Source organism: Vidua macroura, chromosome Z (assembly GCF_024509145.1).
Source record: "Vidua macroura isolate BioBank_ID:100142 chromosome Z, ASM2450914v1, whole genome shotgun sequence".
Classification (NCBI taxonomy): Eukaryota; Metazoa; Chordata; class Aves; order Passeriformes; family Viduidae; genus Vidua; species Vidua macroura.
In genome coordinates this window covers 26,574,100-26,595,623 of record NC_071611.1, presented here as the reverse complement: position 1 = coordinate 26,595,623, position 21,524 = coordinate 26,574,100, and the positions used below count along the sequence as shown (strand labels likewise).

The window sequence follows — 21,524 nt, the reverse complement described above, 5'->3', positions numbered from 1 at the left end:
ATACTGCAAATTTTGAAGAGGCCTTGTAACAATGAAGCAATGTGGTAGTGAAAACTTGTTGGCTTTCCTTTCTAGCTCTTAAGAGGCAGCGAGCTATGTGAATGAGAACACAGAAAATACATTGTTAGCATTCTGTCAAAGCATTTGGTAGAGAACAGAACAAGAGTCACACTTACAGGCAGCTTCGTCCACTGATAATTCACTGGCCAGAATCCCACCAATTTTACTGAAAGATGGCATCTGTATACCATATTTCTCTAGCTCCTTTCTCATGTTGCTGATTTCTTCCTCTGTTCAGACAAAAAAAAAAAAAAAAAAAAAAAAAAAAAAAAAAAAAAAAAAAACCACACAAAAAAAACCAAAAAAAAAACAAACAAAAAACCAAAACAAACAAAAAAAAAAAAACAAAACAAAACAAAACAAAAAAAAACAAAAAAAAAAAAACAAAAAAAAAAAAACCCAGAAATATTGTCAGAACAGAAGCATGACAATTTCACTATGAATAACCTTACCTACAAAAATGTTTCTGAAAGTGCTTCTGACCAGGGCTTCTGAGCAGTTTTCCTCCAAGGACTCTAACATACGACAAGTAGTCAATGAAAACTCCCTCCCTCCTGTCCTTCTGAGACGGATAAGCATTAAAAATAGCAGCCTCCCACCTGTTTAATTTGTAGCAGTGTTTGTAACAATGTTGTCAGAGGAGAGAGGCCATAATAGAAAATATGTACAATGTTAGCAGATTTGCAGTGTGAAAAAACCATCTAACATATGATTATCTTTTTACCTGTGAAGTCTACTTTTCCCAGAAGGTCCTGGATCTGTGGAGCTAGTCCTAGCTTGAAGAGATATAAACTGCAAAGAAGAAAATTAGGCTTTAAAGTTCTGCATGTGGTTGAGAAGTTTGCTTTCTATACAAAAGAAAAGCACTTTTATGAAGCTTGTCCTTTAACCCTTGACTTAGTTGTGGCAATACAGAATAAATTGACACTACAATTTTCTTTATGCTGTATTTTTAAGTCTTAGAGAACGAGAAATCTTTCCAAGAAGCATCTCTAAGAGAGAGGCACTGTCAGCATATCTCAGGTCACAGGGGATGTATAAACAAGAAGAAAACCTCAGTGAAAGATAGGTAAAGAAATGCAAAAGCTAGTACTGGGGGAAAAAATCAAGATCTGAAAGCATTTTTAGCACAGCTTATATCTTTGGATCTATGTTCTGGTTTTACTTAATTACTATAATTAAGTATAATTATTTTTAATTATTAATTTATTTTTAATCCTATAATTACTAACAGAAAAACACATAAATCACTGACACCCTTCTTACTAAGGGTAGAGGAACAAGGACCTGTAAGTCCACCCAACACCATCTCAAAATACTTGTGTCATTACCTATTTTACTCTTGGAAAATGAAGAAAGTTGATTTAATGTACTAACCAAGAACTAATACTTTCATTTCAATATAGCACGTAAAACACCTTCACTCATTCCTAGAGCTCTGGGGTGCTATCTGAATAAAACAGCTGAATACATAAAAATTTTCACAGTAGCTTCCAAACACAAGGCTTGTATTTATCTACATAGGACTGATGTTTCTATAATTTATCAGTGAAATTCAATAAACAAGTGAGTTAAGTAAGAAAGAATAAAAAAAGATAGGTTCTTAAAACCATACTTAAATAACACATTCTTCCAAAAGGATTATTTTTCAGCCCTTTTCAAACTTACTTCACCCCAACATCATTCATTGCAAATGTGCTTTTTGTTTTAGGGATTTTGTTTCTAAAGAGGCATATATCCCTTCTGTGTTTTCTTGTAGAGGGGATTTTTTTGCTAATAGCAAATTATAGGATGAGATTTCAAAGCACATATTTTGTAGCTGTTCTATGTATTTAGGAGCACGTGGAATCAACATTTATCTTCCATGCTGCCACACCTACTCCTCTGTCCTGCCCCCATCTGGATGAACACAAAGGATCTCAGGTAGGTCAACCTGCCTTTACAGGCTCTCAAAACCATTGCTGATACCAGTCTTATATTTCAAATCTGTCTAAAATGTAAATTAGCTTTTTCAGGGGGGAAAGAAAGTATATAGACTTTAGAAGACTATAGTAATGAATCGGGTTCTTCTGTTACCCTGGTCTGCCTTCCAGACTTTCTGAGTGAAGAAAGATTTTGCTCCAAGTTTGAGACAGGGACACAATCCTGTCTGAAATGCTGGGTGTCATACAAACAGTTATGGAAATCAGCAGCTGACAGTGCTGACTCTTTTTTTGGGTCACCAGTAGAAAAAGATACAAGAAGAAAGAGTGCTATGAACATTAAAGAATTTTTTTTTTTTTTTTTTTGCTGTGCAGCACTTCCAGAAGGATGTTGAACCATGTGTGGTATTTCCTATGCTCCTTTCTTTGGATAAACTTATTAACCACCAGATGGTGCTGAGAATGTTCTTCGAGTCTCGCAGAGAACACAAAGACTGAGTTAACATATAATTTCGCTTGAAACAGCTTGCTTAATGTTTTTGTTGTGTAACTTGAACCTCAGAAAACACACAAAGTCAAAAGCGGGGGTCCTCGTGATTAAGAAAACTGAATTCAAGGCATCAGGAGCAAGGGGAAAACAAAGGAGAAAGAGCAGTTCCTAGGTGAAACTCCTTTCAATAGAAATCATCACCCACACAGATCTGCATCAGGCAGATGTTCCCAGGACTTGTTTTATGATTAGCTCATTTATAACATGCTGTGAAAAATAATTCTGAAAATAGCATGTTTTTTCTTTTATGGCATGCTTGTTATTCTGCTGCTTCCTAGGAAAACAATGTTTTGAAGCAGTCCAGCTTCTAGAGGGATAGTTTGTCTAAGATATAGCAGTGATCTTCTCGTAAAGACAATTTGAGAACTAAATTGTTCAGGGAAAAAATATCTCTAAGCACTGCTATTTATGAAGAAGAATCACTGCTAGTATCTTAATTTAAATGAACCTGTTCTTAACCTCATTTAGTGCAGGAACAAACCCAAATCTGCTTACAAAGAAAAAAAAAAAAAAAAAAAAAAAAAAAAGTGCAAATAATGGAATCTATGCTTTTGTATTTTTCAGGTCAGAACCAGAAGTTCCAGTTCTAGTTCTACCACTAATTTCTTCCTGGCCTTTTATCCCGATCAATACTTCAAGTATTGATGTTTCAGTGAGAGAAATGCAAGAGCTAATTACATTGAACAGGAATATAATAAGAAATTGTTTGCTAAGTAGCTCCTTCCTGGCCAGAGCAGTGTTGTATTTGACAGCACAAGTCATCCCACGTGCTTTAAGTGCAATGGTGTTAATTTCAGACTTGAATCAGGACATACCCTAAAGCTATATTTAAACCATCATGTTTAGAGTACCCATCTATCTTCAGGCCTTTTAACAGCAAAAGATCAGCAAAACAATAAACAGTCGGTGACTTTCTCTGCAAAATATTATTATTTCAGGTGTCAAATATAAGTTTCAGATACAGCTCAGCATTCCTCTGGTGCCAATCCACCTGGGAGCACTGCTGGCCAATCAAAGCACTCTGTGCTTAATTCTATTCTTTCCCAAACAGCTTTCAATGTAGCTTGCGTGACATTCAAGACTGAGATTGAAGTTTGATTTGAAAGACTAAAGTGAAGGACTTCTGGTATGCATTTTAGGAAAAGGTATGGAAATAAAGCTCAATCATTGTTTCTTCTATTCTTACATCCTGCACAGGATGCAGGCACGGGGCCTACAATATCATGGGAAAGCATCATAAATGAAAGCATTCCAGGCCTTCAGTATGGCATGACACATTTGATAAAAAGTCAATTTCTAAAATAATAGCACTAAAAAAAACCCCCAAAAACATAAGTACAGATGTAGAGAGTTGGAGCTTTGTGTTGATGTGCATCAAGAAAAAGTAATTTAAACAGGACAAGCTTGGAAGTGAAAGCTGAGACAACACAGACTAATTCTGGTACCGCATAAATCCTGGGGCATGCCAAGATGGAGAAAGGAAAATTTTTACCATAGGTCAATCCACTGTAAACCTCTGTTCGGGATAAGAGGTATAGCCATTGCAATGCTAAGGCAGATAAGAAGATCTTTGATGAAGCTGTTGCTTATGTAGCATTCAAATCCAGAGTTAATAATGTCCTATATACATGAGAGAGCAAGTATTAAAATTAAATGTGTTCTTGCACCTCCTGCAAAACATTTGAGCTGGCCGATAACACAGCTGGGGTGTGGAGGGCACAGAGCCCACTGAGTCAGCCTGACCTGGTTTAGGTTGTAGTCCCACATATTCTGTTTAGGAAATCACTTCAAGCTTACACAAGACACTTGCTTTCAGAACAGACTGCACTACCAAGTTACAGGCAAGAACTACCCTCAAATAGTCCTGGTGTCAATTCCCAGTTAATAGTACACCAAGTACAATAATTTCAAGGGCTAACTCTTGTCAAAGATGGCAAAAATATACTGGAATGTCAAGTATGAACACCTGGCATGTTAAGCAAATATGGTGAACTTTAGTGGTAAGTACTGTTTACTGTGAGTAAGTGCACATCCCAGAATGCAAGAGTGGGCACATCATTTCAAGGATTAACCCTAAAAAAGTTTCAGTAAAGCATGTATTGAATAGTTTCTGTCTGATAGCTCTGGAGCAGCTGATGTGCCTTTGAACACCACTAGAAACAGAGAAAAAAGTCTGGAGTGCAAGTTAATTCTGTTCTCTGAAAGATTAGTGCCAAAAATATTTAAAGAGAAAGGTCTCTATGTGCAAGAAATGAACTAGAAAAGCCACAGGAGGGTGGAGCTGTCTGCTAACAATACTGTTCCTCACACCAGGGACAGCACAGGGCAGATGTATCTGTGCTAAACATAAAGAAAATCCTTAAGGCAGAACACAAAAAAAAATTAATCACTACTTTCAATGGTGTAGTCAAAGCCTCTCTGACTTTTCATTAAAAATCAAGTTGCTTAGAATTTTTAAATCTTTGAGAATGTATCATTTTTACATGAATTACCACAGAATACAGTAATTAACTGCTTCAGTTTTGGGACAGAAATATATCAGTTCATCATTATTTTCACTCTGATCAGCATGTCTGCTCCATGGTTGTACTAATGTTTTGCTAAGTTTCTGTTAATTTGTTTGATTTCTGTTGAAGTATGTATTTTGAAATTGTATGTTCATTTTGCAAGGGGGTGTACTACTGAGAGCGGGATATGTGTGCTAAATTCATTTCTATTTTGAAAGTTATTTGTCCAATAGACCTGACAAAGTTCAACTTTTGTCTCCAACTTAAAACTAATGAACTTGAAAATTCTGACAGATTTTGATATACTGGTTGTCCTAAAGCTTACGCTCCAAACTCTGTCAGTTACTATAACTTCTATTCCTGTCAGCAGTTACCTTAGAGCATGAATGCAGTATATCATCCTAGGGATGTTTTTCCGATCATAGACATCTGTAGTCTCTGGATAAAAGATCTTAAAGGCAAAGAGCACACAGTTAAAAGAGAGGACTTATTACTGAGCAGAAACATTTACTCTGCAGAACCATACATTAAATTTACAGAATTTCAGCTGTTATTTTTATACAGCTATGAGTCACTTCTCTTCTGATGTTATTTTAACTTAATCAGTAGTTTTCATAAAGAAGAGCTAAATAAAGCATAAAAGCTACTTAATAAGAGGGGGAAAAAGGAAGATGAGCAGGCAGCATTTCAGCAAGATTTTTAGAAAATGTCCTTTGGCATAAGCTCAGCCAGTAGCGCTTGTCCTCTACAGATGCCCAAAACCTGGAATGCAGTTACAATTTGCAAAGCCTCATTACAAACCAAACCTATCAGGTATGGTTTAAAAATGCATAATTCTAATTGCCAGCACCCTTAACTTTGTGAATACATAATTTACAAAGGAAGATATTTAGAGAGAGGAATATTAAGCAATTTAGCCAAGAAGTCACATCATAAGTTCCAGTTCTGGTTCTACCACTAATTTGTTCCTGGCCTTGGTCCCAGTCACTAAACACTGTTTCTCCACAAAAATATGATAAAAAGACTTAGTTAACCATGAGAGTTGGCAGCATGCTTCCAGCCCTGGCTGGTCACTCAGGGCTGCACTGTCCCATGGTTAATAGGACTAGACTGAGTAAGTCAGGAGCACAGTGCCCTCTTCATCATTTGCTCAAAACAGTTTTGTCAGGGAGAATTGGGAAAGCTTTTGGCCATGACCATCCTTTACGACAGAAACGCAATCTTTCAGAGAAGAGATGGCAGGGTGGAAATCAGCCAGCTGAACAGAGGGCTGAAGGACTCAACTGGAAAAAAAAGCCTGACCTGGAAAGGGCAGGACCCCTTCCCATCTCTCTGGCATTTCTGACAGCAGTCATGAGTGCCCTTTTTTGGTTATGGGCACCTGCAGTGACTTTGCCTACAGTAGCTGACCCTTGGTCCATTCAGCCCTTCAAGGAGCTGCCTGAATGTCCCCACTGTGCCTCAGGTAGCACTCAGGCTGTGGGCACCCAGGCACCCTGGAGTGGGGAACTGCTTACCCTGGCCTACGTGTGGCTGCCAGAATGTACAAACAAGCAGCATAGGTGCTTGCACACAGCTCTTTCTTAAAGGATTTTCATCCAAAATAGACTCACTGGTGCCCAGAAACAGCAGCAGAGGGGGGAGATAACAAGTGAAGACCCGCAAGGAGGAAGGTAAATATAAGTGACCCAAGAAAGCAGCTGGTGGAAGAAGAGCAGAGCACAGTCACGCAGGTGCGCTGAAGGGTGCAAGAAGTCTGGAAATAGAGTAGAAGCAGAGAAACTGGCACGTACAGTAAGAGGAGGAGGCAGCAAGAGGAACAATGCGAAGAGGTAACCTAAAGGAAGCAAATATTTAAGTTTTCTGTTTCAAACCATATTCCTTCTAGGTCCCCCCAGAGACTGCATTAGCAGTAAGATATCAAGTGTTTGAGTTAGTTCAAACACTGCTAGTGTCCCTGCCTCAGCCCACACACAGTGCCAGCACCAACAACAGGACTGACATTCCCACTGCTTTCCACATTACCTTCTCCTCAGATTTGTTTTTTTGAATTACCCCTTCCCTCTAGATTTACTATAAGGAACTTGAGCATTGTTTATGCTCAAGCAGATGAAAGTGGCCTCAGTGAGCCAATGATTTGAGCCAATGATTTGATTTAAATTTCTTTGCTGAAATTTAAAGGCTTACCTTAGGCAGGCCAATGGACTCCATTGCTCTTAACCACTGCACAGTGTTGTCAGTGTGCCGAAAATGAAGGCCAGATCTCTATTGGAAACATAGAATATTATGAAAGTCACATTAAGAAAATTCTCTATTTATTGATCCTCCTGTTGTTTCCTAGTTTTATATCGTGAAGTCAAGTTCACAGAATTTTCCCTTATTTGAACCCAGAAACCAAAGTGTAACAGCTTCAATTTTGCTAATGAAGCATCCTAACACATAACAACTCCACACTGAGTTCAGCTCATTCTTTCATGGGTACAAATCTGGCTTATGTAACATCAGGGTGGACTGTGATTGAAGTAGAAATTTGTACAGTCCTTCAGTATTCTTTGAGAGTAGAGACTGGATGTCAAAGGCAAGGAACCAAAACACAGAAGTAGTAACACTGCTCAGCACCACCATGAAGAACAGGTAAGTCTTGGAACTCTTCGGTTCTACCTGAATACCTGACCCTCCCTAAAACCTATGCAATCAGCATGAGAATACAGTGGGAAAGTATTTTTTATTTTATTTTCAATGTTATCATATAGGGTAAAGGGAAAAAGGAATCTCTCAAGTTTTGGAGATTTTCAAGAGAAACCTTTAAATGTAACTGGAATTCTTAACCATAATTTTTTTTTTCTGCCCCCTCTACATGTTGAGATAATGCATTCCATAGTGGGACTACTGTGCATGAGTGTACATATCTCTGTATTACTGAGGTTCTTGGAGCTAGCAAAAGCCTACACAGGGAACAAGCTAAGCTCAATTACTGGTAGCTTGGTTTTTGGCTTCTTGTTGTTAAAGTTGATAAAACAAACATTAAGATCTAATGAAATGAATTTCAAATATGCTCCCATACAAAATGAAGAAAGTTCAAAATAGTTGCCAAATTGCTTTTGACTTCTATTCCTAGTCAGAAATAACTTTATAATTTGAAAAGCTCATTATTTCCTTGGAGCCAGAAGTGTAATTTGTGCAGCTTTAAAAACTTGAAGCAACACCAAAACATTTTTTCTAAGGGTAGAATATTTCTAACTTATCATACAGGCTTCCTACAGCTGTGCATCTTCTATCTAGTCCCTACAGCCTTAAAGAAAGATACAGAAAACTAACCAGCCATGCTTGGGACTCTTTAAGAGCTGGAAGACAAACATTGCTGGGTTTTGTCATCCTGGTGAGAAAACTGAGAAAGTTATTACCTTGTAGCGTGCCTGCTCCACATCATAGATCTTTTTGTCTGACACCACATTAGGTGCAAAGAATTTTGCAAGCTTGGCAAGGTAAACACCATTTCTTAAGCCTTCTTCCAATTCCATAGTTGGGGGCAGCTCTTCGTCCAAGCAGACCTCCATCCATCTACAGAGACATTTGAGAAACATTATTATTTGGGTTTTAATATGAATTACAGCTTTTGCCCACAGCTATCATACTTTAAATATCACCACCACAATGTTATTATAATGGAAAAGGACAAGGGCTAAGGAGAAAAATCTCAGTTATTCACACGGCATATCAAAATGATTAGAGGGTCATATCTGTGATTGCAAGCCATCAGTAAGCAAACAGCATGCTTTGAAGTAGTCACACCCCAGGGGGTCTAACTCAAATATTTTGAACAGTACTAGTCTTTTGAATAAACAGTAATTAAAACTGAAAACTAGAAGACAACATGGAGTGTTGTGTATTATTGATGTTTGCATTTTAAAAAAACCTCTGTGATTTCTATGCCAGTGTTGAACCTCATGAGCATCAAGGACAGCAGTGCTCTGGGTGAGGCAGGTTCCTGTAGCCAATGTGCTGTGCAACACAAACTCAAGCAATGCCCAGCTCAGTACAGAGCACTCCTGCAGATTATCCTCCTCCTGCATGTGAGCTCTCCACTCTCACCCATGAAATGCAGTACTGGTGCTGGAGGGATGAGAGACAGTTTTGTGGAAAAGCCCAAGGTAATTTACACATTTGAGGTCTGCCTGGCAGTAAGCAGGTTGAAACATGGCTTCTTGTTAGTGACACTGACTAAATCTTCTGAGGTCGGAGGATTAACTGAACTCTGAGTTTAACTAAACTAGTTATGTGTTTGAGACCTTAGATGTGATAGACATGGTGCTAGACAGAAATCAGTATTAATTGAATACATAACCAGTTCAGAAGGCAAATAACAGACATGAAACCATATTATCCAGTATGTTTATATTGAGTAGCCAAGAGAAATTGCTTCCAAAGCACTTCCAAGAAAGATTAGTCTCTTAATCACTGGACCAGAAGTTCCTTATATTGGTGGTCTAAGTGTTTTGGCCCTTTGATATTATTCTTATTTCCAGCAGCTAAATCACATTACAAGAGCTTTAAATCTGCTTAGTTCTTCACAGTGTTGTTTTTTATTTGCTTCATCAAACTCTCATGCTTTTAGGATATTAATATCAATACAAACAAGAAAGATGAAGGGCAAGAATAAAGTTGAAGACATTAGTTCACTTTGCTTACTGTCACTATGGCAGCATCACTGTAAGCAAGACAGCATTACAAATCTAACATCACCTCCATAGGGGTGACTTCAGAAACCAGAAATCTTGGATCCAGGTTGAAAATGAGCCATGTAGAAGAAAGTTCACTACACATTTTGTTTCACATTAAAACTCTAGACTATTGTTCTACTCCATTCCACTTTTGCAGGACATATAAAAGTTGTTTCACTGAAGCACAGACTACCCAAATAGCTCCTTAGGAAAATAACATCCATAAATCCAACACAATATCACATAGAACTGCACGAAGCAAGTGTCATTAGGAGAACTGTATTCTGCAATATAAAAGCTGCTTTAATGAGGAGAATCATATTCCTGATGAGTTTCCCAGTTTTATCCTGCACTACACGTTTGTGTGTTATGGATCCATGCCAAGGGTCCCAAAGCGGCATTCTAGAAACTAAATAGATTTATACACTAAGGCATCACACTTGGCATCTCAAAAAAAGACAAGGAAGAAAATACATAGGTGTACTTCTAGGCAAATATGATTTTTACCTGAGCCAGTTAACTCTTCCTATAGATTTTTTTTCCTAGAATGTGACTTCTAGAAAAATAATTGTAGAGATAAGCATCAGGAGCTTGCTGAACCACAGCAGATATTCACTATGAGCCACAGCTGACTCTGCTGTTCAATGGACCATCTCCAGAGATATGAACTGTGTGCTCCAAGCAGCATTTTGTACCATACACTGGATTCTTTGCACTTCTAATTCTCAGTTTTCTTGTGAAAGGGTTTTTCTAACATCTTAAGTCCAGGGCACCAACAGGTACTGCACTGGATTTTTTTTTGAAGAAGATACACACATGTGTCCACATGGAATTTCTTTTCTTCCTTACAGTACAAAAATTTACTACTTTTATATAAAACTGAGTCATTCCCTGAGCTCTAAATGAGATGCTAATACAAAGTGAAAGCTACTCCTTGGCTTGTCAAACCTCTTGTAATTCAACAACAGTAAAATTCTTGTGGGTTTGTTTTCCAGCACAGTGATAAGCGTTTAAAATTAATCTGGAACCCTCCTGTTCTAGTTAGGGAGGCTACTGTGTCTAACAGTAAATGCAGTAGCCTGAGGAACAAATAGGAAACAGTATGAGGATGCAAAGAAAGCAGAAAAAAGAAAAAAAGGTAACATAGAAAGAAGTGTCAGATCAACAGATCCAGATAAATATGCAAGGGAATAAGTATCTTTTGAGAAGGAGAATGTTAGTAACTCAGTGGAAAAAAGAGGGGAAAAACTAGAGAGAACTTAGTGGAGTAGGCCTAAGATGCAAACTTTCTTTCCATTTATAACCAAAAATCTATAAGTTATATCTCTAGAAAAAAAATATAGGGCAACTAAGAGCATGTGGTAATCAGTGTCCAAGACTGAGAACACAGCTACAGCTATATTACATGTAAGATATGTTTTACCAATGTCTGGAAGTTGCAGAACTCAGCTACAACAAGATCTATTGTGAAAGGATTTACTCTGTTTTGCACCTGTTTAATCAGAAGAAGAAAAAACCTCAGGATTTTAACTAAAACCTGCTAGTATACAAACAACTTTGTAACTTAGTTATGCAAACAGCTGGAAGGTGCTATAAGTATTCTGCAAAGCCTTCTCTTCTCCAGGCTGAACAACCCCAGCTCTCTCAGCCTGTCCCCACAGAAGACCTTGTCCAGCCCCCTGATCAACTTTGCAACCCTGCCCTGGGACCTGCTAGACTAGGTCACATCTTTCCTGTGCTGGGACCCCAGAGCTGATGCAGCACTGCAGGTGGGGTCTCAGCAGAGCAGAGCAGAGGGGCAGAATCCCCTCCCTGGCCCTGCTGCCCACACTGCTCTGGATGCAGCCCAGGACACGTGTGGCTTTCTGGGCTGTGAGTGCCCATGGCTGGGTCATGGTGAGCTTCCTGTCAACCAGCATATCTACAGCACTTTTCTCCCCAATGCTTCTTGCAATTACAGAAGTTTTGTTCCATTTAAACTGATTCAGTTAAAAGGCAACTGCTGTTTTAAACAGAAAGAACCTTGTACGGTTCTGCTTTTTAAGACAATGTTTGGTCAGTTTATGAAGGTTATTATATGACATGGTACAGTCAGGAGGAGCACACTGGACTGAGAAAACTAGAAATGCTTCTACTTTGGTTTTGTTAAGTGAAACCGAGAATATCCACATAACAGCAAGGATTTATAGATACCTTTGAAGCAATTTATTTTGCTTCAAGGCTAAAGAAGCAGCATTGCTTTTGGCTCACCCACTGTTTTCCTGCACATACAGAACTGCAGCATCAGCATCACCTTTAAAACCGTTGCAGAAACTGTTGCTCAAAAATAGTAGTTAATATTGTTGATATACATGATGAGGGGTCTATAACTCAATCTTAGACAGTATGTTTTCCTTCAGTATGAAGCTTGTAGAGTAAGGCTGTTATAGCTATCGAATGTGCACATGCATTTCTACCATCCTTTCTTAACAATATAATCCCATAACTGTACTTTTAACAACTTTAACTTACTGACTGAGGTAGGCCATGAAAAATTTACAGAATGGTGAGCATGATGGTTTATTTGGTCTCTCATTTAAGCTAAACCCAAACCCAGCTCCATGGTGGATAGACAAAAGTAAGCCTCAGGAAGCAGAGTAAAGTGTACAGCACCACTGAAGTTCTGGGTAGTACTGTCTAAAATTAAAAATCATTTGAACAGTCCTACAGAGTTACCCATGCCAGTTATAGTCTTACTGTTTAGATAAAATATGCATAAGCAGGTATTTTCCTAAAGATAGATTCTAGGGAACACATAAGTAGAGCCCAGTTTGATTTTCTTAATACTGCAGTACTTGTCAACACACAAAGAAAGGATTTGCCTTAGACAAAAAAGCAAACCTAGATCTGATCAATGAAAATATATCTCCAAAACTTCAGTTCCAATATGCAGTACTAAAGAGTCAGCCAGGAATGAGTATTAAGTATTTGCTATGCTCAGTTCTGTTTTAACTCTTGACAATCCATGGCAGAGCTGTTCAGCAGTGAATTTCTGGCAGGATAACAATGATGACTTTTATGCCAGACTCAAGAGCAACAAACAGCATACCACTGACCAGGAGATGCAGTTTCCACATTTGACTATGTACGGGAACAGATTTCCCAGAGAGGTTGTGGAGTCTCCCTCACTGAAAATATTCAAGAACCAGCTGGACTCGATACTGTGCAACATGTTCTGGGATGACCCTACATGAGCAGAGAAGTGGGCCCAGATGACTGACTGTGGTCCCTCCCAACTTTAACCATTCTGTCATTCTGTGAAAGTAGCAGCAGTAAAATTAGCTCAGACTGCATTAAAAAAAAAAAACCAAAACAAAAAAACCTGCTGAATCTCATTCAAGGCAAGGTCAAGGGAACTGGAAGCAACAGTGCTGCACTATGAACTTAACCTGTTATGAAGTGTCATTGACAGTCTGTGTGGTCAGCAAAGCAGACCCACAGGTCAAGAGACTGGAAATGCTGGAGTCAATGTTCAGCAGAGAAGAGAGGACACATTGCACAACCCACCCAAAGCCCATCACATTCAGCACACAATTGTACAGTAAAATTTATACTTTTGCTGCCCTGCCCTTTCAGATTTATGCAACAAGATGTGGATCTAAAGGCACCAGGTTTGTACCTTGTGGGAAGCAGACCTTCAAAGAAGAAAAGATGGGACTCCAGAGCCAAAGCTCAGAACACTGCATGTTGCTGTTGAAAAGGTATAGTGAAGACAAGCTAAACGTAAGTTATGACTCATTTATTATCCCCCTTGTTCTCAACCACAGCCTTTCAACCTAGTTCAGCCCAAGTGGAACAGACTGCTGACCTAGAGAGAACAATGTGGCCAACTTGTTCCAAAGAAAAATATCTTTTTGCTAGAAAATAATAGTAACCACAATCAGACCCAAAGCAAAATGTTAGATTCTAGCTTTAAATGTCTGTGAAGTGGTAGAAGTGGTTTAAGTAAAAATTTTACTTGGAGATATGCAGAAATATGCAACTATCTGAAGCACATGAATTCATCATTTAAAATTCCACGCTTATGTCTCTAGTTTCTGAATCTACAGATTTGTTGTTAAGAAATCTCAGCTCCTGAAGTTCCATTTGCTTAAAAAAACATGATTTTCTTTTAACTGCCAACATTCCCTTAAATATTATTTGTTTTATAAAGGATGGTGACAGCAGCCAAAGCAACATAGGTGTGTTCTTTGGCTGAGTGTCGGGGGGTGGTGGTACTGTTGATTTGTTTGTAAGGAAAACCTGTATGTTAACTTTGGAATTTGTTCTCATAATACTGCAAGCTTTAGTATGATACATCTCCTAAACCAGAAAACTTAGGAAAAGGTTATTTCACGAACAGCCACAGGCTACTTCCAGGGGAAAAGCAGGCACAGCTTCCAGCCATTCCAGGAAAACAGTTACATAAAATTTGAATACTATCACAGCAAAACCTATTAGTAGTATTAAAAACTGCGCAGCCTTGGAGGCTTGACTTTGAGGCTGCGGAGGGTAGAATGGGTCGCTGAAAAAACTACTTTCTTCACACCCTTTTTCCCCCCATCATGTTCTGGTACATTCAGCAGCAAACCTTTCTTACAGATGAGAGCCTTAGCTCAAGTCAGAGCTACAGTTCTCTGATGCCAACTTACTCCTAGAGCCAGACACCCTGGAAACATCAGCTTCTAAATTTGAGGCTCTACATTCATACTCCAGAGACAGTCTCTACTGCATCTAAAGTTCTACCTATCCTAAGAACTTACCTTGTCTGAAAGGAATCAGACTTTGTGACTGTGGGTCACCACAGCAGTAGGGTGAAGGAAGGTGTGACCTAGGTCACCCCAGTCACAAGTTCTCTCATGTTACATACAAGAAGTAATGTGAAGGCAACAACATGGACAACACCATGAAACACTTGGCTACACAAGGTCTCAGAACTTCAGTACATAAAGAAAACGTCAAATTCTTTAGTAAGAGATTTTGGATAAACTTGCAGTTGTCAATTTTTTTACACTTCCATGAATTGGTTCAAATTCAAAGCTGCCTATCTTTGAATCTCCAGCTAGTGTTAGATTTAACAGTATCTCAACTTTCTACAATCATGATTTCAGCAGGGACGAAACTGACTTTCGGCAAGAGCTACACTGAAAACTATGAAACATTCATGTGTGGTTTCTTAGTGTATAAATGTTAAAACAATACAGATCTCACTGCACATTTTTGCATTTAGTTGAGCTGCGCATGCCAGCCTGAAGTTTGTTGTGACTTTCATTTCCCTGATCAAAGCCCTTCTGATGTATTTCATATTCAATTCAATTAAGCAGAAGCTAGGAGCAGTGACACCTTGCCTGACCTGCACAGCACACTAAACCAGCAATAAATCATATCAGCCACATTCTTCTGCACCAGATTTCTGCTGCCATGACAACACTGCCATATTTACAAAATAATCTTAAAGGTGTTATAAAATTCTAGTGCACAAGATGGCAGCACAGATACTATGTGCTGGCTTAATCTGTTTTATTCCAGCCACCCTTTATGTGGGTTAATCAGTGATTAAAGTCCACAAGGGAAGGTGCTGCTCAGGAAGCTGGCTCTGGAGCCATGACCTGGCCCCACTGCCATTGCAGACTGCATGCACCCAGCAGCAGCCAAGTCCTGTTTACTCAGTAGTCTTTTGGTGGAGAAAAGATGTAGAGACTCCCAACCAACACCATAGCTGACAACAATACACTGTGCAACACACTGTGCATGTATTCCAGGACAGTCCTCAACCTTAGCAAACAGCAAGGCTTTGTTTTGCTGTCTTGTCTGTTTGCAGAGACATTAAGATTTAGCATCAGGTATCAACCACAAATTCCAGGACTGCTATTTGAGATAATGGTGCTTGAGTGGGGGGGTCAACAAAGTCCAGGCTGATGGCCACAGGGATGCCTCATCTTTTCCCCCTGCTCTTGGCCTGGCTCCAAGCTGCCAAGGTCTGGAGAAGAAAACTGAAGAGGCAGTAGAAAGAGCAGTGCCAGGAAGGGAGCTCACCATGTGGAGACTGATCAACCACAGCAAGTATGTGTCCTTAAGAAACCTCACCTAATTCTTCTAAGCAGAAACAACAGCACTCAACAGGTTACCTGAGCAAATGAGGTGGAATTATTAAGCCTGTGTTCAAAGGTCTCAGGAGAGGACAAGTATCTGCTGATTGTATGGTCTGAAACAGCCCTTTTTTCATGTGAAGAACTGGATTTTCATTTGAATGAAAAGGGGAAAAAAGGATGCAACAGAATAGTACTAAAAATCTTGCAAAACCTGTGCAACTAAGGTAATACAACTCATACTGACATGCATCACCCAGCTGCAGTGTCTAGACCAGTTTTAATAGCCTTCTCTTCCAACAGGCAGCAAAGACAACAGCAGAAACACAAGTATTTCCTGTGTTAGTCTGGCAGTGGTGGCTCAGTGCCCCCTGGAAAGCATAATTTCAGATAGATGACAGACTCAAATCACTAATGAAATTTTAGGTAGTGCAGACACAAGCTCTGTGACAAGTCCCACGTACAAACATAAAGTGTCTTCCTACAAATAAAACAGCACTTTTCTCTGAAAATAAGATGAATTTGGCATATGAATTAATCTAAACTTACAAATCTTACAAATTTTCACAGATCTGTATAGACACTGATTTGATAAACAGAAGCAGACACAGCAACAAAAGCATTTATACGGTACAGCATTTGTACGTGTGGAAATGTTGCAAAACAAGTTATTCCCCCCAAACACACCATGTTTGCTTTAGGAAAGCACTGTAGACTGTAGTTTAGACTTTCACATTATACTCTTGCTACATGCTACAGCAGTTTGCTTTGCTCTATTTTGTCTTCTATAGCTCCAATATGGTAATACAGTTTAGAGCACCCTCTTAAAATAGCATATAGTATTTTAGACTTAACAATTTAAAAGGTTCTGGCCTGGAATAACCTCATAGTCTTCCAAACAATGCACTTCAGCAGAACATGCATGCCCCTGGCAAGCCTCAGAAATGTGGCAGTAAAATAACCAATGAGTCCTGGAGATACTTCACACAATAGTCCCACTAATCTTAAATCACAGTCTTTACTCAAAGCCCACACCTTGCCATGGCAGTAATTCCTATCCAAATCCATAGAAAACAGAGCTACAGTCTCTATGAAGTGATCTATCTAGCAGTCATTTTGATGAAGCTTCTACTGAAACTAAATCACAGGTGTCCATTAGGAAACATGTTAAGCCTCACCCAAAATTCACTGCATCTACAGATATGCTGTTTCTAGCAGCTGTCAAACTAGCCACACATGGAAGAATATGTAAAAACATACATAAAAGTAATACAGTAATTCTTACATCAAGATTTAGTATTATATGCGTTTCCCCCTTACCACTGCAAAGTGCCTTCCATGCAAGTACTAGTCCTCAGGTGTCCAGAGGGATGTGCTATTACCTTTCTTTGCAGGTGAGAGAACAGGCACAAACATTACCACCATGCCTGCAATCATCACACCTTTCTAAGGAAGACAAGTGACCCAGGGAAATACCTCCCGTGTAGGTTCAACATAGAAGTTTTTATAGTGTGCAAGTGTTAGAGCCAAGGCTATGATTCAAGATCAGCAACAGAAGGAGACAGTTCTGCCTGCAGACCTGCTTATTGGCAACTAAAGCAGCTGGATCAGCAGAAACCCCCAAAGGAGGTGCAGACTGAAGACTGCATCGAGGCCACACATATGACCTATGGCAGAGGAGGAAACCAAGCCTGAGCCTGGCAGGATGCAGAGTGCTGTTCTGACTCCTTGAACAGTTCAAGTCCACTGGATCAGATGCGGACATTTATATTTTCCTGTCTAATATCTGACAAAGGTTAGTTTTGTGAAAGCAGCTAGCAGCAAGTCTCCAGGTACAGGAGCCATAAAATAACCCAAGATGTACATCTACTAGACAGGCAGCTGAAACTTTTAAAGAAAGGTGCAGGACAGCAGCCAAATCACAATTAAAAGCCATGCATGAGAGAACAAGATGTTAAAAGAGTGAAAAGACTGAAAGAGCCAGCTTGTGAAAGGCTGAACTGTTGTTCTAAGCATTTACTGTTACGTAAACTCTACAAAACTGCAACAAGGAGTTTCAACTTGGAGCCATGTCAAAAAGAAACACAAGATTGAGGAACAAAGCTAAAACCAAGGCATTTAGGTGAGATACAACATTCACAGCACCTACAGTTACTTGTTCCTGTTTACTTCTTCCCATGATTATGCAAGAAATGCTCTCCCCTCCACTTTCCATGGCTGGAGAGACAGTAGTCCCCTACCCACTTGGGAACAATGTATAAAATTCTGGGAAGCACATGCGCACAAATTAAGTCTGCTGTAGAGGAGAAAAATGCAGGCAGCAGTATAACAGCATTTGATAATCCATAAAGAAATGAAAACCGAAGAAATGAATGGTGTGACTTTACACTGGTGAAGAAAAGAAGCCATTCTATAAGAGAAAACAGGAAAAAAATTTAATGACTGCCCTGCAGCCTCACCTTTATCATCAGAACATAGGCTAATAACTGCTGAACAAAACTTTGGATCCTCCAGGACCATATATTTTTGCCAGTTTCAAAACTGCATAGTGTTTTGTTCACAGACCTGACGTAGACAGTTAGCACTGCTTTACACTAAGAGTGATAACCAGAATTTCTATATGATATGTACACATTGGCTTTTGGTAAAGAACTGGCAGTAATTTTCCCAGTGTAAGTAGAAGTTTTTCTTGAGAACATATAACCAAATGCTACATAAAATAGTAACTGGCATCTCAAACACATCTTTCTAGATAGCACTTAAGATACACCATTCTTTAAGAAAATGGACTGGAGAAACTAAGTGGTAAAACAAGGTTTTCGCTGCAGAACTCTAAAATAGTCACTTGGAATGAGGGATGTACTAAGGAATTATATGAATGTGTTAATGTATAAGCAACAGGACAGTGTGAAAGCTAGACTGTAGTCCAAAGACTAGGTTAGGCTAGGAAGAAAAAAAAAGTTGATTGTAATCAGCATGGTAAAAATTAAACAGTGCAATTAATCACATCATGCAACAAATACCCAGTATCTAGTGACAGAACTTCAGTTTAAGGGTGTTGAGATCACCATATTCAACATCCGTGTACACAAGACAGTTTCTTCTCCAAGAGCAAACAGTGATACACCTCTATCAGAGTACTCACCAAGTGAAAAGAATCTACCATCTATGCCCTAGTATTCAAGTTACTCGAGACTGCATAAGAGAGGTACAAGAAATAATTAATCAGCTAAGAGCCTTCCAGTTACCAGACAAGGTATTAGGGACTGGCAAAAGCAGGCTACTGGGACACCATTTGGTTCAAAGGCCACAGACAGGTCAATGGTGTATCAAGTCTGTCTTATGGAATCTAGAACCAGTTGAGGACAGCCTCCCCTGCCACCACCTTGACTCCAAGTACCAGAATATAATATATTTTCTTCTATCCTATCAAAAAGAAAAAAAAAAAAAAAAAAAAGAAAAAAAAAAAAAAAGTATTTCAGTGTTTTGAATGGGTAAACCATCTATCAGCATCTACACTGTTGGCTGGCTCGCCTCCCCAGGCAGCCCCCATTGTCTGGCTAGCTGACCCAGTAACACAAGACCCACATGTCCGTGGCTGACCCAGGCTCTGTAACACCATTCCCACTGCAGCTGCCACTCAGGCAAGCCATGAATGCCTCTAGATATTCAGTGCCACCGTGTCAATCAGCAGCAGAAAAGCATAGAGGCAGGCAATTCCTTGCCAGTGGCAGCCCAAGCCAAGTGGAGCACATAGCAGCCACACAACCCCAGCCAGAATGCTATCACCATTACTGGTCACATTGTTTAATCACAAGATGCCATATGCAAGAAAAGTCTTCTTAAACCCTATTTTGGATGTTTGAAACTACTTATGAGAAACCACAGTATTTTATGCAGAGTGGTAAATGTAAAACAAAGTTCTTCTTTGTTTTCTTGTTCATGCACAAAGAAAAAATAAAAATGCAAGAATTTTAAAATCTGAAGGAAAAACTGACAAGTCTTAGAGACTATTTCAAACCATTCATGGAGTTTATGTACTATATCTTTGTTTCCAGTGAGGTTTCAGCATGCTCTAACCCTCTAGCAAGTTGTTAGCTGCACAAAGGCTTGCTCATTGATTCCTGTAGAAGTAATTTCTGAAAAATAAAAACTGTAAAAACTGTTCCGGAGAAGCTCAATAGAGACTTTTTCAATCAACACAGTGCCCTATTAGGAAATACTCCTGTACCACCTCCAAGAGCTTTCAGGTACAGAAATTAACTTAAACATTTCTGTATTAGAAAATGGAAGTAGTTACAGTCATTTTTATTTTTAAATCAAAGTGAACCACAGGGCAGACACCCAGGCATCCTTATCAGCACTCTTTCATTAGGAAACTAATTTTTAGGCTGGTATAGCTCACTATATTATTGTCACAAAAAGATAACAAGAAAGAAGAAACACCAAAATGGTTTACAGGAGCACTTTCCTACTTTTCTTCATAAACAGCACTTATCTCAGGGCCTCTAACTTGCAGTTAGCTAACAATTTAACACAGGAAAAAAAATCCCCTGTACCTGTGAACTTGAACCAAAAAGTATTTTTAGTCAATTTACCTTGCTGCCAAGCCTATTAATGACTTAGTTACTTTGATCAAGTTAATCAGTAAACCATCACAACCTGTTAACTCTCAGCCCTCCACTGACACCTAAGTGACTTAGGTTGCTATTTTGACCTGTGAATTTGCTCCCTTTCTTCCTCTGCCCATTCCTCTACACTTCATCCCAATCAAGTACAGCAGCTGCACAGCACTCTATGCACTCTAGGAAGATACTGCTGCAGTTACACCCAGAAGCCACCACAAAGGATCCTCACTTTCCCCTATAATTCATAGAGCATGTTTTTATATGTTTTTAGTAGGACTCATGTATACTGAGCTACTGGCAGCTGCAGCCTGCAGAGCCTGACTATCACAGGCAGTATGAAGCCTCATGTAAGAGGGCAGTCATGCTACTGGCTCTCATGGCAATCTCTCTTGCAGCATCCATCAGCCAACCTGCACTGTGGCAAGCAAGGCAGCAGTGCAGGGTGTGAGGACACCAGTCATACACCAGTGCTGAGAAAACAACTGCCACAGGGGAGAGGAAGAGAAATGCAACCGTCACCATGCCAAACAGTTCCTGTCAACAAGAGAAATGGACAGGAAAAGCCAACCACAGTAGAAACTAGATAAAGAAGAGCCACAGGATGAACACCAGGACAGAAAGATCTACAGTAGGAAAGAAAGTCTGATAGACATTGATGACTGAGGTTTTAAAGGGGTGTGGAAGTTTCTGTACCTTAGCTCAGGTCAAGAACAAGATGCAGCTGTGCCCCAGCAAAAATAAGACTTGCCAGACTCTAAGGAATACATGAAGATCCCTACCCTCCCATCAACTCAATTGTCAGACATCTGAACATAAGCACTGGAAAAGATGCTTAATCAGGGGCAGGAAATTGCCTGGTGATCACAGCAGATTTGGCAGCAACAGTGAATCTAAAATTGTTCTTGAGAAACTTACAAAAAAGAGAACGACCTCAAAAGAGAGTGTTAGTATAACTGTGCCCATATTCCAACAGATGCAAGTTGAAACTGAAGGAATACAAAGTTCTGACACAGAGCACCTTCGTACCTA

General features: G+C 39.4%; 1 protein-coding gene across 4 annotated transcripts in view; it reads right to left on the bottom strand.

Moving 5' to 3' along the window:
* The window catches only part of IQGAP2 (IQ motif containing GTPase activating protein 2), a 123,091-nt gene that overhangs the window by 49,553 nt on the left and 52,014 nt on the right, over positions 1–21,524 (bottom strand). For 3 of the 4 annotated variants that reach the window (XM_054003012.1, XM_054003009.1, XM_054003010.1), the window contains exons 3-7: positions 8,444–8,600; positions 7,227–7,304; positions 5,414–5,490; positions 785–852; positions 177–290 (exon numbers count right to left, since the gene is read on the bottom strand). In XM_054003012.1, the coding sequence (XP_053858987.1) occupies positions 177–290; positions 785–852; positions 5,414–5,490; positions 7,227–7,304; positions 8,444–8,600 (494 nt within the window). Of the gene's footprint in view, positions 1–176; positions 291–512; positions 566–784; positions 853–5,413; positions 5,491–7,226; positions 7,305–8,443; positions 8,601–21,524 lie in introns of those variants that run through there. The other variant, XM_054003011.1, reaches the window with a different exon arrangement.